The 16,644-nt window shown below is 37.8% G+C and overlaps 1 protein-coding gene across 2 annotated transcripts in view; it reads left to right on the top strand.

Annotated features, from left to right (window-relative positions):
* The window catches only part of ASAH1 (N-acylsphingosine amidohydrolase 1), a 42,493-nt gene that overhangs the window by 9,310 nt on the left and 16,539 nt on the right, over window positions 1-16,644 (top strand). Inside the window, exons 2-5 of one of the 2 annotated variants that reach the window (XM_081220897.1) lie at window positions 6,224-6,307; window positions 8,194-8,240; window positions 15,919-16,009; window positions 16,412-16,498. In XM_081220897.1, the coding sequence (XP_081077023.1) occupies window positions 6,224-6,307; window positions 8,194-8,240; window positions 15,919-16,009; window positions 16,412-16,498 (309 nt within the window). The remainder of the gene's footprint in view (window positions 1-6,223; window positions 6,308-8,193; window positions 8,241-15,918; window positions 16,010-16,411; window positions 16,499-16,644) is intronic. The other variant, XM_081220898.1, reaches the window with a different exon arrangement.

The following is a 16,644-nucleotide window of genomic DNA, read 5'->3' as shown; positions in this document are numbered from 1 at the left end:
ACTTCACTTAGTATGATCATCTCTAGGTCCATCTATATTGCTGCAAATGGCAATATTTCATTCCTTTTTATGGCTGAGTAGTATTCCATTGTGTATATATATATCACATCTTCTTTATCCATTCATCTGTTGATGGACACTTAAGTTGCTTCCACGTTTTGGCTGTTGTAAATGTGCTCCTGTGAACGTGGAGGTGCATGTGTCTTTTCAAATTAGAGTTTTCATCTCGGAAGCAGTCACTTTTAACTGTTCATACTCAAGTGACGTTCAGCCAGATACCACCTCTACTGTCCTACTAGTTGTTTGCAGCTCAGTCTGTTTTGATTAATTGATGCCCATGCCAAACTGGGTCCTGAAAGATCCAAATATCACCCCTGGTTAGCTTTATGAATACTGCTACTGATAATGTGTTTATGCTGAATTTGTCTGAATCCACTTGAGGCATTGTCTGCTCTCATACATATCCATCTCAGTGATGAATAAAAATTTAGTGTACTTTCAACAATCTTCCCTGAACCTTTCTTTTTTCTTTTTTAACGGTGTTACTGAGATATAATTCACACCATACAAATCACCCACTAAAAGTGTACAACTTAATGGCTTCAGTATATTCACAGAGTTGTACAACCATCACTACAATCAATTTTAGAACATTTTCATCACCCCCAAGAAACCCCTCACCACTTAGCCTTAACCCTGAAACTTACTTCTCAGTCTTAGGCAGCCACTAATCTACTTTTTGCCTCTATAGATTTACCTATTCTGGACATTTTCTATAAAGGGGATCATACAATACATGTGACTGGCTTCTTTCACATATCATAATGTTTTCAAGGTTCATTCACATTGTAGCATCTATCAGTACAGTAAATGTGTGTTCCTTTTTATGACTAATATTCCATTTATGGATATACCATATTTTGTTCATTCATCAGTTAATGGACACTTGGGTTGTTTCTGCTTTTGGCTATTATGAATAATGCTACTGTGAACATTTATGTACAGTGTTTTTATGTGAACACATGTTTTCATGTCTCTTAGGTTTATACCTAGGAGAGTAATTTGCTGGGTCACATCGTAACTCTGTGTTTAACTCTTTGAGGAACTGCCAGACTGTTTTCCAAAGCAGCTGCACTATTTTATATTTCTACTGGCAGTACATGAGGGTTCCAGTTTCTCTACATCCATGCCAACACTTGTTTTATTATTATAACTGCCATACTATTGGGTGTGAGGTGGTCTCTCATTGTGCTTTTGATTTGCATTTCCCTATTGGCAAATGATGTTGAGCATCTTTTCATTTGCTTATTGAGTTATATTTTCTTTGGAGAAATGTCTGTTCAGATCCTTTGCCCATTTATTAATTGAGTTGTCTTTTTATTATTGAGTTGTAAGATTTTTATATATTCTAGACAAATCTTTTACCAAATATATAGTTTGTAATTGGCATAAATGTAAGGGTTTATTTCTGGACTCTCAATTCTATTCCATTGATTTATATCTTTATGCTGGTAGTACACTATCTTAATTACTGTAGCTTTGATAGTACATTTTAAAATCATGAAGTGTCAGTCCTCTAACTTTGTTATTATTTTTCAAGATCGTTTTGGATGTTCTGCGTCCCTTGAATTTCAATGTGAATTTTAGTATCACTTGTCTATTTCTGCAAAGAAGCCATCTAGGATTTTGATAGGTATTGCATTGAATCTGTAGATCAATTTAGGGAACATTGCCATCTTAACAATATTAGGTCTTCCAATCTATGGACAGTGTATATCTTTCCATTTATTTAGGTCTTTAATTTTTTTTCTACAGTGCTTTGTAGTTTTCAGTGTACAAGTCTTACACATCTTTGGTTAAATTTATTCCTAAGTATTCTATTCTTTTTGATGCTGTTGTAAGTGGAGTGGCTTCTTGGTTTCATTTCAGTTTGCACATTGTTACTGTATAGAAATACATTTGATTGTTGTACATTCATCTTGTATCCTGCAACCTTGCCCAACTTGTTTATTATTTTTAAAAAGTTTTTAATGGATTCCTTAGGGTTTTCTATAGAAGATAGTGTCATCTGAAAATGAGACAGTTTTACTCCTTTTCCAATTTGGATGCCCTTTATTTCATTTTCTTGTCTAATTGCCGTGGCTCAATACTTAAGCACAATATTGAAGTGGGGCAAGTGGACTCCTTGACCCCTCTACCTTTTTCTCCCTTTTCTTCTTCAGTTCTATGTGCTTTCACTCTTGCTTAGTAAACATTGGTAACATAATTGTAACTGTAATTGAGTCATCCATGCTTCGTATGTCTCCTTTCAAAGAATGAAGATGGTAAACAATGTTTAAAGAAGTGTGACTTGAAAACATTGGTCATTGCTCAGTGTGCTGTGATTACATTTCCTTTTCTGTAATTCTAAAGCCGTAACTCTAATGGCACTAAAAGAATATTCAAGTATATTTCCTGCCAAATACTCATATTCATGCCAAATGCTCATATTCATTTTAAATTGCTTCATTTTAATTTGCTTCATATTTATATTATGCCTTGTACAAATCTTTTCATTAGAGTTTCTGATTTCTTTCCCTTTTTCTCATTAGAAGAAGAAAACAAACCTATGCCATCATCACTGTATCCTGTATATTTTTCAGCTTCTGACATATCTTCTCAATATTCTGTCTATTCTTCTTGAAACGTACTGAATTCTGCTTCTAGTTGAGACCCTTTTCTTTTTATTTGGACCATTCTTTTCCAAGACTGTAGCTTCCCCCTACAGTTTCTGGTTGTTTTCCTTTTTTCTTACACTGTGTGCCTCTTATCACATTCTCAAATTCTTCCAGCCTTTCAACTGTACAGTTTATTCTGTAGAGTCCCACTTTTTAGGACACCTGTCTCCTTGATATAATGTTGCACTATTCCTTTCTAGGTCTGTTGACTAGCTGTCATCCTAAGGGTTCCCTTTACCACTCTATGTTAAGTTGGAGCCATTCTTTTCTGGATCCTGTCCCATCTTTCTCTTGGTTTATGCCAGTGTTTTGCTAGAGTAGTACATCTTGAAGTAATTTAAGAAAGAATGTATGGGAGGTGAACTTTCTGAGTCCTTGCAGTGACTTAATAGTAAAGACTTTAAATAAACTCAAAATTGATCGATGCCTTTACCAGCTATAAAATTCTAGTTTTAAATCAATTTCCTGCCAAGTTTGGTGGCATCACTCTCTTCTAGCATTTGTATAGCTGTTGAGAAGTTTGATGGGAGTGTGATTCTTATGCTTTTGTAGGAAACCCACCTCCCCTGGCCTAAACGCGGTGCTAGAAGCTTTTATGTTTTTCTCTTTATCCTTTATGTTTTGAAATAACTCAGTGATGTGTCTGACTGAAAGCCCTTGTATTCAGTCATTATTTCAAATAATCAGTAGGTCTTTTCATTTTCAGGACTCATCTCCTTTCAGCTGTGGGAAATTTTCCTATATTATTTCTTTCATAATTTTCTCCTCTTTATTGTCTCTACTCTCTTTCTGGAAATCCGGTTAATCAGATGTTGGGCCCCATGCACTGATTCTCTAATTCTCTCTTTTTTTTTTTTTTCTTCCTGTGTTTTCTATATAACTTTTTTCCTGTATTCTGGGAGAGATTTCCTTGCCTTTATTTTCCTATCCTTTTTATTTCAGCAGTTATGTTTTTTATTGAAGTATAATTGATGTACAATATTATTTAAGTTACAGGTGTACAATATAGTGACTTACAATTTTTAAAGGTTATACTCCATTTATAGTTATTATAAAATACTAGCTGTAGTCTTCATTGTTGTACAGTATATCCTTGTAGCTTATTTTATACCTAATAGTTTGTACCTCTTAATTTCTTACCCTTGTATTGCCCCTCCCCGCTTCCCTCTCTCCACTGGTAACCACTAGTTTATTCTCTATATCTGTGTCTGCTTGTCTTTCGTTATATTCAATAGTTTGTTGTACTTTTTAGATTCCAGATATAAGTGAGATCATACAGTATTTGTCTTTCTTTGTCTGGCTTATTTAACTAAGCAGAAGGCCCTCCAGGTCCATCCATGTTGCTGCAAATGGCAAAATTTCTTTCCTTTTGTGGTTGAGTAGTATTCCATTATGTTTATATGCCTTCTTTATCCATTCATCTATTGATGGATGAGCAGTTATGTTTTTAATTACCTGGTTGAACTTGTTTTTTATAACATCTTGTTTTTGTTTTATAGATATAACAGCATATTGAATTTCTCTTGAGGTTACTATTAGAGTATTGAATCTGATATTAATTTATATTATTTTGTTTTATATTTTCCTCTGTTCCTTAAAGTATTGGAATATTTTGGAGCTAGTTTTTTGTTTGTTTGTTTGTTTTTGGCGGTACGCGGGCCTTTCACTGTTGTGGCCTCTCCCAGCACAGGCTCCGGACGCGCAGGCTCAGTGGCCATGGCTTACTGGCCTAGCCCCTCCGCGGCATGTGGGATCTTCCTGGACCGGGGCACAAACCCGTGTCCCCTGCATCAGCAGGCGGACTCTCAACCACTGCGCCACCAGGGAAGCCCAGTTTTTTTGTATTTTTCTAAATGTTAGAATAGGAGGCCTTTACTCTCAGGCAGGAGTCATTAAACTTTTCCTGCACAGGGCCAGATAGTAAATCTTTTAGGCTTTGTGGGCCAAGAGGCAAAATCAAGAATGTTATATAGATATTTATATGACAAGAGAGAAGACAAATTTCCACAAAATTCTTATTGATGAAAATGTTTTAATAACAAGTTAGTACACTTTTTGTAATAGAGGTCTGCTAATGAGAAGAATTGAATTCTTGTGGGGTGGGCATTTGATTTTTGGGACTTAGGGTTAGTGTCCCAAAGTGATTGCAAATGTTTCTATGTTATTTCTGATCTGTAATGAGATTTTACATATTTCATCTTTGAAAATGTCTTTTTGTATAGATATATGGTAGGATGAATAATGGCTTCCCAAGGATGTCCATGTCCTAGTTCCTAGAACCTGTGAATATGTTATTTTTTTATGGCAAAAGGAACTTGGCAAATGTGATTTAGTAAAGAATCTTGAGATGGGGATGTTGTACTGGATTATCCAAGGGGGCCGATATAATCACAGACATCTTTATAACAGGGAGGCAGGGGGCCACAGAAGAGAGAAGATGCTATACTGCTGACTTTGAAGATGGAGGAAGGGGGGCACAAACCAACGAATGTAGGTGACCCCTAGAAGCTGGAAAAGTCAAGGAAACAGTTTCTGCCTTGGAGCCCCAGGGGAAACTCAGCTGTGCAGAACCATTTTAGAATTCCAGCCTTCAGAGCTGTAACATAATAAATGTGTGTTGTTTTAAGCATTAAGTTTGCAGTAATTTATTATAGCAGCAATAGGAAACTAATACAACTAAGTGCCACCAATAATATCAGTCCAAGAGCGTATGATTTTAATTGAGTCTCTGTATGTCCGAGAGATTTTTAGTTACTTCTTGGCATTTAGGTAGTAGGTGGAGGAGTTTTGACTGATGAAACCAAGTGGACAAAGCTGTTTTGAGGAAAGGAGATCCCAGAGAGGTTCCTGGCTCAGAGTAGCATTTATTCTGGAGAGTAAGAGTAATAAATGAGGATGAAAAGAGTTTAGCTGAGGGGCAGCAAACAGAAAATAACCCCCACCCCAACCTCTGCATAGAGAACTGCATGTACTATTATAGCTAAGCAGAAGACGAAACCCACACACTCTCTTTCCCTCTTCTCTCTTTTTTTCACACATACATACCACCTCAAAGGGTTTTCCTTGACAGAAACTGAAGAGATCATCTAGCAAGAGCAAGGGCAACTTGTATGGGTGTTAGTACCCTGAGTGGTGGTTGCCAAACTACAGCCTGGCACCTGGTTTTTAAAGGTCTGCGAGTGAGGGATGGTTTTTATGTCTTTTAAAAGTTGGGGGGAAATTCAAAAGAAGATAAATATTATGTAACATGTCGAAATTTTGTAAAATTCACACGTCAGGGTCCATAAACTGAGTTGTATTGGAGCACAGCTACACTTGTTTGTTTGCATTTTGTCTGGCTGCTTCAGCACTACGGCAGTTGGGTTGTTGCAGCAGAGCCTGAATGCAGTGTGCTCGTGGCTTTCACTGCTGCTCTGCACACTTCAGATGACGCTTATGCAATTATAACTCAACTGCATTTTAAGTGCCGCATGTATCAATGCACCATGTTATTTTTAATCTTTAAGAAAATTACTAGTCTAAGCCTATCACATCAAAACAAGAAAAGAAGAGAAAAGTGGACTTCAGACGTGCTCTGCAGGCCAAGCCGAGTAGGGATTATCTTGTTAATTAGCTGGCAAAGCATTTTGTTTATTACACAGTGAGGCTAGAATTGTGCTAAAAGAATACAGTGTATGTTGACATTACGAGACCGAGCAGTCATCACAGTATTCCCAACTCCTAGGGAAAAAAGTGGTTAGAAAAACAAGATCTAGAGTATCTCATCACAGCAGAATTTATTTACACATTTTACGAAGTAAAATGAGGCTGCTGCCAAAGTAAGTCTCCAAGTAGCTTATTTGTTAGCAAAGCAAGAAAAGCCATTTGCCAAAGATGAGTTGATGAAATCACATTTGCTTGTAGAAGTTCAAGAAATGTGTCCTGAGAAAATTTGTTTCACACTGTTAGCTTTTAGCCGAGAACAGTTGACTGGGACTTTGGCAGCAACATCAACATCAATTAAAGAACAAAGCAAATGATTCCTAGTTGTTTTTCTTGACTCTTGATACTGATCAGTTATCAATATTGATTAGAGCATCTGATGCCAAGTTTGAGACTGAAGAATTAGTCTCTATGAATAGTCTGCATAAAACAACAACAGGCAGGGATGTTTTCAAAGAAGTTGAGAATTGAGTAATTCAGAAAGACCTGAAGTGGAATCTGCCATGATGTGTAACAGTTGACAGTGGTAAAAATTTGTGTGGAGCAAAAAAAAGCTTAGTTGGACAAATGTACAAAACTTCTGAAAATGCAAGATGTTTAAAGCTTGTGGTTATTAAATATATTGTTGATTGGCAGGTACTTTGTGGACAATACTTAAATCGATCATTCTGTTATTATTCAACCATGAAGTTCTTTTGTTCTCATAGATTTTCACTTGAGTGAATTTTGTAAGAAATAGATGCTAAATATCCTGACTGCCCCTACCACTTAACAGTTAGATAGGTTGGCAGCAGTGAAGTTTTACTACAACTTTTGAGCTCAAGGCTGAGACTGAAATTTTTCTGAATAAGAAGAACCACCCTCAGTCACTATTATTGAACACTGAATGGCTTTGGAAATTAGCTTTTGATAATTTGATACTGAATTATCAAATTGATATTATTTAATATCTAATATTTTATATTCTAATATGTAGAAACGGAATTTAAATGCTAATGATTAAATTATCCTTTGATAATTTAAGTTTACACTTGATGCTGTTATTTAATGAGGTCAACCTAAAATTACAAGGCAAAACAGTACTTATATGGGAAACATACTGTAGTATTTTGACAACAATTAGTGTTTGAATCTCAGGTAATGTCAAGCTACCTTATACACTCCCCATACAATCAAAAGTTAAAACAGGATGTGAGATCTCATTCCCACACAAATTTGCTGCAGATATATTTTCTGAGCTCAAACTACAGTTCTAGTAGTTTCCTTCCCTACTTCGCCTTCCTCTTATTGTGGATTTATACTTCTTAAAAAAAAAATTTTTTTTCTTTTACAATATTGAGTCTCCAGCAGAAAGGAGATGAACATGCCTTGGCATCTTGAACTAGTAATAAAAGAATGATAAATCACTGTGGGGTATCTCAGTTCCCCCACCATGGATTGAATCCAAGACACAGCAGTGAACACCCGGAACCCTAACCACTGGGCCACCAGGGATCTCTGTCCACCTACGTTCTTATATTTTCTCTTTACTCAATATATTTGCGGTAGAAAAGGGAAATTACAATACCTGGCAAATAGTGCAAATTGCATTGAGTGAAAATACACTTAGGTTTGAGATTTTAGAAGTTTTCAGAGGAGGAAAAGACTTTTAAGAGGCATTGAAATGGTCTAAAGTGGCAGATCATACTTGATTTTGTCTTCACAAGCTTTAACTGTTTTTGCAGATTGCCTACTCAGTTTGTTTTTCTGAAACTTAATTGTCTTTGTATTTTAGTGGACAGAAGACTGCAGAAAATCAACCTATCCTCCCTCTGGACCAACGTGAGTAAACATCAGATGATCAAGACTCACTCTGACCTTCATGGAGACTTTTCTCCATGTGATGATCTCATAATAGTAATGACAGTGAATAAAAACTTAAGTCATGTCTTCTTCTATCCTGAGACAAATTTTTCTTCCCTCAGGTTTGTGTATTATGCATTTGGCTAAGACTTTGAACAAATATGAAAATACCCCATGATGAAAATGTCCATTTCTAGCCTTTTGAAATCATAGGAGAAAAAAAAAGGATTTCCATTCTCCACTAAATTCTTCTACCTACCCCTGAGTATTTTTCTCATCATGACAAATGCAGAGGTGACCTGTGATTTTCTGTGGTGCCTGAGTATAAACTACTGGATCATACTGAAACAAAAAAATGTAGGGTCTCATGTGAAACATTAAAAAATTAACCCTGGCACAATAATCAAAGCTATTGAGGACAAAACAGGATTGGAAAACAGGGATGGGCCAATACCATGTTTTAGTGTGTTTACATTAATATTTTTAGTTTAGGGTTTTGGCCTTTTCAGATCCTATGTGGCTAAATAAGCCTGTGGAAAAGACATAAAAACAGCTCACTGGCCCAGAGGGTAAAGAATGTGAAAAAGAAGGAAGAGGTGTGTCGGGAAGGGTAACCGTACTATCCCTGCTCTTCCCTCTTGCTAAAAGCCTGCTGCAGGGAAGGGAAGGCAGAGTACGTACAACTTTAACCAGTAATATCAAGGTGACATTTCAGTTTTTATGGCACTTCAAGTATATATATATTGTGCTACACTTGTCTGAATTATGTTTTCTAAATAGCCTCTGTCCTAGATACAATGAAACTGTAATAAACTAAATTCTTTGTATTTACTCACCTTTCTATATAGAAAGAAGCAAATATTTGGCAGGAAGTATTTAGAAGTTACCAGTTTCTATGTTGCTATGAAGCCAGTTCACACTCCAGCCCTCTCTCATGGCTCGGTCTCTGAGGCTCTTCCTTTTCATCACCGCTGGCATTGTATTGATCTTCACTGCCTTATTCATTGCGAGTGTCGCTTAGCTGCTCTCTCTGCCCCAATTCACTGAACATTTACTGAGTACCTGCCACATTTAAGGCTTTTTTGTCCCTACTCCCTTTTATGTGCAGGTGTCAGTGAATTGATTGCCCTGCAATCTGTCCCTGCTTGGGCATTTAACTGGTTCCACGTTAGCATGTGTGTGTGTGTGCATGCGTGCACATACACACATATGCAAATAAACATTTTTCTTATATTTACACATCTACATAATATAAATATGTTTCCCCAGTATTTCTGCTGGATTCCTTCCTACCTCACTGGCTTGTTCGCAAGATGAAAGTCCTTAGCTCTGCTCTGATCTTTGTCCTCTGTGAACTATAAATGGATGTTGAGGACTCGGAGAGAAGTGTGGTATTCATGTACCTTTGAATGACAACACATCCTCCTATACCTTTTTAAAAATTTTTAAAAAATTTTTAGCTGTGTTGGGTCTTCGTTGCTGCCTATGGGCTTTATCTAGTTGTGGCAAGCGGGGGCTACTTTTCGTTGTGGTGCACGGGCTTCTCATTGCAGTAGCTTCTCCTGTTGCAGAGCGTGGGCTCTAGACGAGCGGGCTTCAGTAGTTGCAGCTGACAGGCTCGGTAGTTGTGGCACATGGGCTTAGTTGCTCCATGGCATGTGGGACCTTCGCAGACCCGGGATCGAACCCGTGTCCCCTGCATTGGCAGGCAGATTCTTAACCACTGCACCACCAGGAAGTCCCTTCTGTACCTTTAAGACCATCCTTTTTAATCAAGTGCACAGATTCTGGAGGTATGCATTGGCAGTTGTGAGGAGAGAAACACCTGTTTATCCAGCCTGACCAGTCAAATCAGTGCTGGAGGTCAAGGGACTGACAACAAGGGCACTGCTGTATCCAACTGAATCTGATTATCGTTTCTTTTCTACTGCTCACTGGTGCTTAGCATCTGCTGTCTTATTTGTGTACCTGTGTGTGTTGTGTCACTTGGACTAGTTGCCAAGCTACCAGGTGGGTTCAGTCAATGATTATTGTTGCTTGTGATGACCTAGGCACAGGAAATGCTAAGTTTCAAAAATAATTTCATGATGTTTATTGTTCAGAGTAAAGGAGGAAAATATTCTATAGTGATCACTACTGATTAAATACCAATGCAGTGAGGCTACTGAACCAAGATGGCGGAGTAGAAGGATGTGCTTTCACTCCCTCTTGTGAGAACACCAGAATAACAAATAACCTTACACCTAAAGGAACTAGAGAAAGAAGAACAAACAAAACCCAAAGTTAGCAGAAGGAAGAAATCATGAAGATCAGAGCAGAAATAAATGAAATAGAAACAAAGAAAACAATAGCAAAGATCAATAAAACTAAAAGCTGGTTCTTTGAAAAGATAAAAAAAATTGATAAACCATTAGCCAGACTTATCAAGAAAAAGAGGGAGAGGACTCAAATCAATAAAATTAGAAATGAAAAAGGAGAAGTTACAACAGACACCGCAGAAATACAAAGCATCCTAAGAGACTACTACAAGCAACTCTATGCCTATAAAATGGACAACCTGGAAGAAATGGACAAATTCTTGGAAAGGCATAACCTTCCAAGACTGAACCAGGAAGAAATAGAAAATATGAACAGACCAATCACAAGTAATGAAATTGAAACTGTGATTAAAAATCTTCCAAGAAACAAAAGTCCAGGACCAGATGGCTTCACAGGTGAATTCTATCAGACATTTAGAGAAGAGCTAACACCCATCCTTCTCAAGCTCTTCCAAAAAATTGCAGAGGAAGGAACACTCCCAAACTCATTCTATGAGGCCACCATCACCCTGATACCAAAACCAGACAAAGATACTACAAAAAAAGAAAATTACAGACCAATATCACTGATGAATATAGATGCAAAAATACTCAACAAAATACTAGCAAACAGAATCCAACAACACATTAAAAGGATCATACACCATGATCACGTGGGATTTATCCCACGGATGCAAGGATTCTTCAATACACGCAAATCAATCAATGTGATACACCATATTAACAAATTGAAGAATAAAAACCATAGGATCATCTCAACAGATGCAGAAAAAGCTTTTGACAAAATTCAACACCCATTTATGATAAAAACTCTCCAGAAAGTGGGCATAGAGGGAACCTACCTCAACATAATAAAGATCATATATGACCAACCCACAGCAAACATCATTCTCAATGGTGAAAAACTGAAAGCATTTCCTCTACGATCCAGAACAAGACAAGGATGCCCACTCTCACCACTATTATTCAACATAGTTTTGGAAGTCCTAGCCATGACAATCAGAGAAGAAAAAGAAATAAAAGGAATACAAATTGGAAAAGAAGAAGTAAAACTGTCACTGTTTGCAGATGACATGATACTGTACATAGAGAATCCTAAAGATGCCACCAGAAAACTACTAGAGCTAATCAATGAATTTGGTAGAGTAGCAGGATACAAAATCAGTGCACAGAAATCTCTTGCATTCCTATACACTAATGATGAAAAATCTGAAAGGAAGATTAAGGAAACACTCCCATTTACCATTGCAACAAAAAGAATAAAATACCTAGGAATAAACCTACTTAGGGAGACAAAAGACCTGTATGCAGAAAACTATAAGACAGGGATGAAAGAAATTAAAGATGATACCGACAGATGGAGAGCTATACCATGTCCTTGGATTGGAAGAATCAGTATTGTGAAAATGACCAAACTACCCAAAGCAATCTACAGATTCAGTGCAATCCCTATCAAATTACCAATGGCATTTTTTAACAGAACTAGAAGAGAAAAATCTTAAAATTTGTATGGAGACACAAAAGACCCCACATAGCCAAAGCAGTCTTGAGGGAAAACAATGGAGCTGGAGGAATCAGACTCCCTGACTTCAGTCTATACTACAAAGCTACAGTAATCAAGACAATATGGTACTGGCACAAAAACAGAAACATAGATCAGTGGAACAAGATAGAAAGCCCAGAGATGAACCCATGCACCTATGGTCAACTAATCTGTGACAAAGGAGGCAAGGATATACAATGGAGAAAAGACAGGCTCTTCAATAAGTGGTGCTGGGAAAACTGGACAGCTACATGAAAAAGAATGAAATTAGAACACTCCCTAACACCATACACTAAAATAAACTCAAAATGGATTAAAGACCTCGATGTAAGACTGGGCACTATAAAACTCTTAGAGGAAAACATAGGAAGGACCCTCTTTGACATAAATCACAGCAAGATCTGTTTTGATCCACCTCCTAGAGTAATGGAAATAAAAACAAAAATAAACAAATGGGACCTAATGAAACTTAAAAGCTTTTGCACAGCACAGGAAACCATAGACAAGACAAAAAGACAACCCTCAGAATGGGAGAAAATATTTGCAAACGAATCAGCAGACAAAGGATTAATCTCCAAAATATATAAACAGCTCATGCAGCTCAACATTAAAAAAACAAGCAACCCAATCCAAAAATGGGCAGAAGACCTAAATAGACATTTCTCCAAAGAAGACATACAGATGGCCAAGAAGCACATGAAAAGCTGCTCAACATCACTAATTATTAGAGAAATGTAAATCAAAACTACAATGAGGTATCACCTCACACCAGTTAGAATGGGCATCATCAGAAAATCTACAAACAACAAATGCTGGAGTGGGTGTGGAGCAAAGGGAACCCTCTTGCACTATTGGTGGGAATGTAAATTGATACAGCCACTATGGAGAACAGTATGGAGGTTCCTTAAAAAACTAAAAATAGGGCTTCCCGGGTGGCGCAGTGGTTGAGAGTCTGCCTGCCGATGCAGGGGACACGGGTTCGTGCCCCGGTCTGGTGAGATCCCACATGCTGCAGAGCAGCTAGGCCTGTGAGCCATTGCCGCTGAGCCTGCGCATCCAGATCCTGCGCTCCACAATGGGAGAGGCCACAACAGTGAGAGGCCTGCGTACCGCAAAAACAAAAAAACAAAAAACTAAAAATAGAATTACCATATGTTCCAGCAATCCCACTACTGGGCATATACCCCGAGAACACCATAATTCAAAAGGATATATGCACCCCAGTGTTCATTTCAGCACTATTTACAATAACCAGGTCATGGAAGCAATGTAAATGTCCATCGATAGACAAGTGGATAAAGAAGTTGTGATACATATATACAGTGGAGTATTACTCAGCCATGAAAAGGAATGAAATTGGGTCATTTGTTGAGACGTGGATGGATCTAGAGACTGTCATACAGAGGGAAGTAAGTCAGAAAGAGAAAAACAAATATAGTATATTAACGCATGTATGTGGAACCTAGAAAAATGGTACAGATGAACCGGTTTGTGGGGCAGAAGTTGAGACACAGATATAGAGAACAAACGTACGGACACCAAGGGGGGAAAGCCACGTGGGGTTGGGGATGGTGGTGTGATGAATTGGGCGATTGGGATTGACATGTATACACTGATGTGTATAAAATTGATGACTAATAAAAACCTCCTGTATAAAAAAATAAAGTAAAATTCAAAAAAAAATAATAATACCAATGCTGTGGAACTTCCCTGGCAGTCCAGTGGTTAAGACTGCGAGCTCCCGATGCAGGAGCAACAGGTTCAGTTCCTGGTTGGGGAACTAATAAGATCCCGCATGCTGCACGGCACAGCCTAAATAGATAAAGAAATACCAATGCTGCTAAGTATTTTTTGCATATTTCATGTAATCTTCACTGCTCTCATAAGGTAAATACTCTTTATTTCTCTAGGAAATTGAGGTGCAGATGTTAAGTACTGAAGTATTTTAGAAAAGAATGAGAAGTGAAACATGGGATTATAGTTAGCCAAAATCATAGTAAGCTTTAGCTATTAAAATAATTTTCTTAATCGGATTAATAACAGTTTTGTGAAAGAATTCTGATGAGTGGAGATTTTGCTGTAGACAGGCTTCTGGGGTCTTCCCATTCCCACTTAATCATAATCCTCTCCTGTAGTGAGCTTGTCCTCTCCATTTTTTTTCTTTGGAATCCTATACTGAAAAGGCATCAGGAGTTTATCGCAGATATAGGGGCATGGTTCGGGTTTTGTTGGAAGTTACGCGGGGAGAAGCAGCTGATTGGAGTTCACAGGTAGAACACGTATCTTAAGACAGTGCCACCAACGTGCCTGCCTCCAGTGGGCCGCTGATTTACCATTGCCACTAGACAAGGAAATCCAAATGCGTGCTGGCGGAGAGGCGAGGGGGTTGTAGCCCCTGCCATAACAGGAGGAACAGTCATTATTTTACTGAATTGTGGGACAGAATTTCATGTGTGAAATTATGGTTAGAAGCTGAATTCATTTGTTTTTATGTAAAGCTTTTTTCTGGGATTTAAGTGTTACAGTATTTAATATAGATATCAGCTACTAAGGAAATGGGAGGTTGAAAGTGCTTTGAGAAAAACAAAATTCAGTCTTGTGATTTGGTTTAAATGTATGTTCCCAGAATTGCATGTGCTTTCCTTTTCTGTCTAAATCACAACGTGAGTGGCTTCTGGTTAACAGTTTCATAGAACCGTATACATACACCCAGGCCCCAAGCTCAGCAATGTGATTCAAATAATTATTCATGACTCTAGAAGTATAAATAGGACCACAATTCTTGACTTCTAGGAACTAACTCATACTCCCTTAACCCATCCCCACTGTACACATAAGTCTGGATTTATGTCTGTATATTTAAGAGCCTGGTAACATTGTAGCACCCACCAGACCCCACCTTCTTCTCTGGAGCAGGGCAGTAACGGAGCAAATGCTGGCTATTTTTAGGCCCCTTTAAACTGATCAGCCGCTGACTGGCACACCCTTAGAGGCTATTTCAGTTCAGTAACAAGTGCCAGAAGATAATGTTTCTGTGGCGACAGAGAATAGTTGTAGAGTTCATCCATCAGGAATACGGCCCAACTCCACTGGTACGGGAGTGGATGTTGCTATATCCTCATAGTAGAAATTGCTGTTTGTGAACTGAGGAGTAGTACTTTGGGGAATGGGTATGATCAAACAGTGCTTGGGCTTGGACTTACTACAGAAGAATGAGAAGAGAGGAAGTACCATAGGAAGAGTAGCATGACCAAGGGAATAGGGAAGTTTCTTGAAGCCAGGCATGGGAAGCTCATACACTGTGTTGCCACTCTGGGGGCTTAAAAAGTGACCGTACTGAAGCCAGCGCTGGAGTCGGTGATTTGAAAGTAGCGTTAGTTTGTCTGAGAGGGAATTCTGAGACTGGGAAACCAACTGGGGAAGTGCCCAGAGCCTGGACTAAATCTTCGTCGAGAGGTAGGAGGGAAAAAAGGGCAGATATTTTCTAGCAGTGATATTCAGGTTCCGTAGAGCTCTTGAGCCAAAGTTGATTATTTTGCCTATCACCATGACACATTAATCTTCTAGAACATATAATTCTATTCTAGGATTTCTAAAATGACTTGTGATTGTATGTACAACATAGGGCAGAAGCACTGGGTGGGAAATGAGCTTTTTTTTGCGAGTTTTGGTTTGAGTACCAGTTTCTCTATTGTTACTAAGAATATGTCTCTAACATATCCATATAGTTGTAACTGTCTAACCATCATCAGAAAACTGCTTTTAACATTTCAAGATGATACACTTCTCATTACAGCTATAGGGGTCCGGTTCCGTGGTACACCATAAATCTCGATTTACCACCGTACAAAAGATGGCATGAATTGATGGTTGACAAGGCACCAGCGGTATGCTATGATTCTTAAATCTTTTGTTTCTGACTTTACTGGATATAATTGCATTTGAAAGAACACGTCATGATCTTATGTACCAGGTATTTTAAGAATCTGCTTTCCATGGTTCTCTGCCATTTACAATAAATGATAGGAAAGATGTCATTTCTCTGTAGCATCTTGCTCTTTTTACTAGCCTTTGCCTTTGTTTCTTTATCTCATATCGTATGCATCATCTAAATGGTTAATCAAATGTCAGGTTAAAGATGTGTTTACATGTACGTTTTTAAATAATACTCCTTTATTTAGCTGCATATGGGTAAGTCAAAAGGTCAATATCTGTTTTCATTATACCAGTATTAATCTTAAATGTCAACACTTTTTTATGTCTCATCAATTTTTAAATTTATTTTTCAGCTAAAAGTTATAGTGAATTCCCTGAAAAATATGATAAATGCATTTGAGCCAAGTGGAAAAATTGTGCAGTTAGTGGATCAAAAGTTGGTAAGAGATATTATTTCCTACAGTTAATGTTAAACACACACAGGTACACATATACACACAAGAGTTCAGCAAAGGCTCTGTTATTTATTTAAAGGCATAATTTGGACAAGTTTGCTTTTATTCCAGACTACTGTCAAAACTTCAGA

Source organism: Mesoplodon bidens, assembly GCF_964165515.1.
Source record: "Mesoplodon bidens genome assembly, chromosome: 20".
Lineage (NCBI taxonomy): Eukaryota > Metazoa > Chordata > Mammalia > Artiodactyla > Ziphiidae > Mesoplodon > Mesoplodon bidens.
Note: the sequence above shows the minus strand (reverse complement) of the source record. Positions and strands in the feature narration are given on the sequence as shown.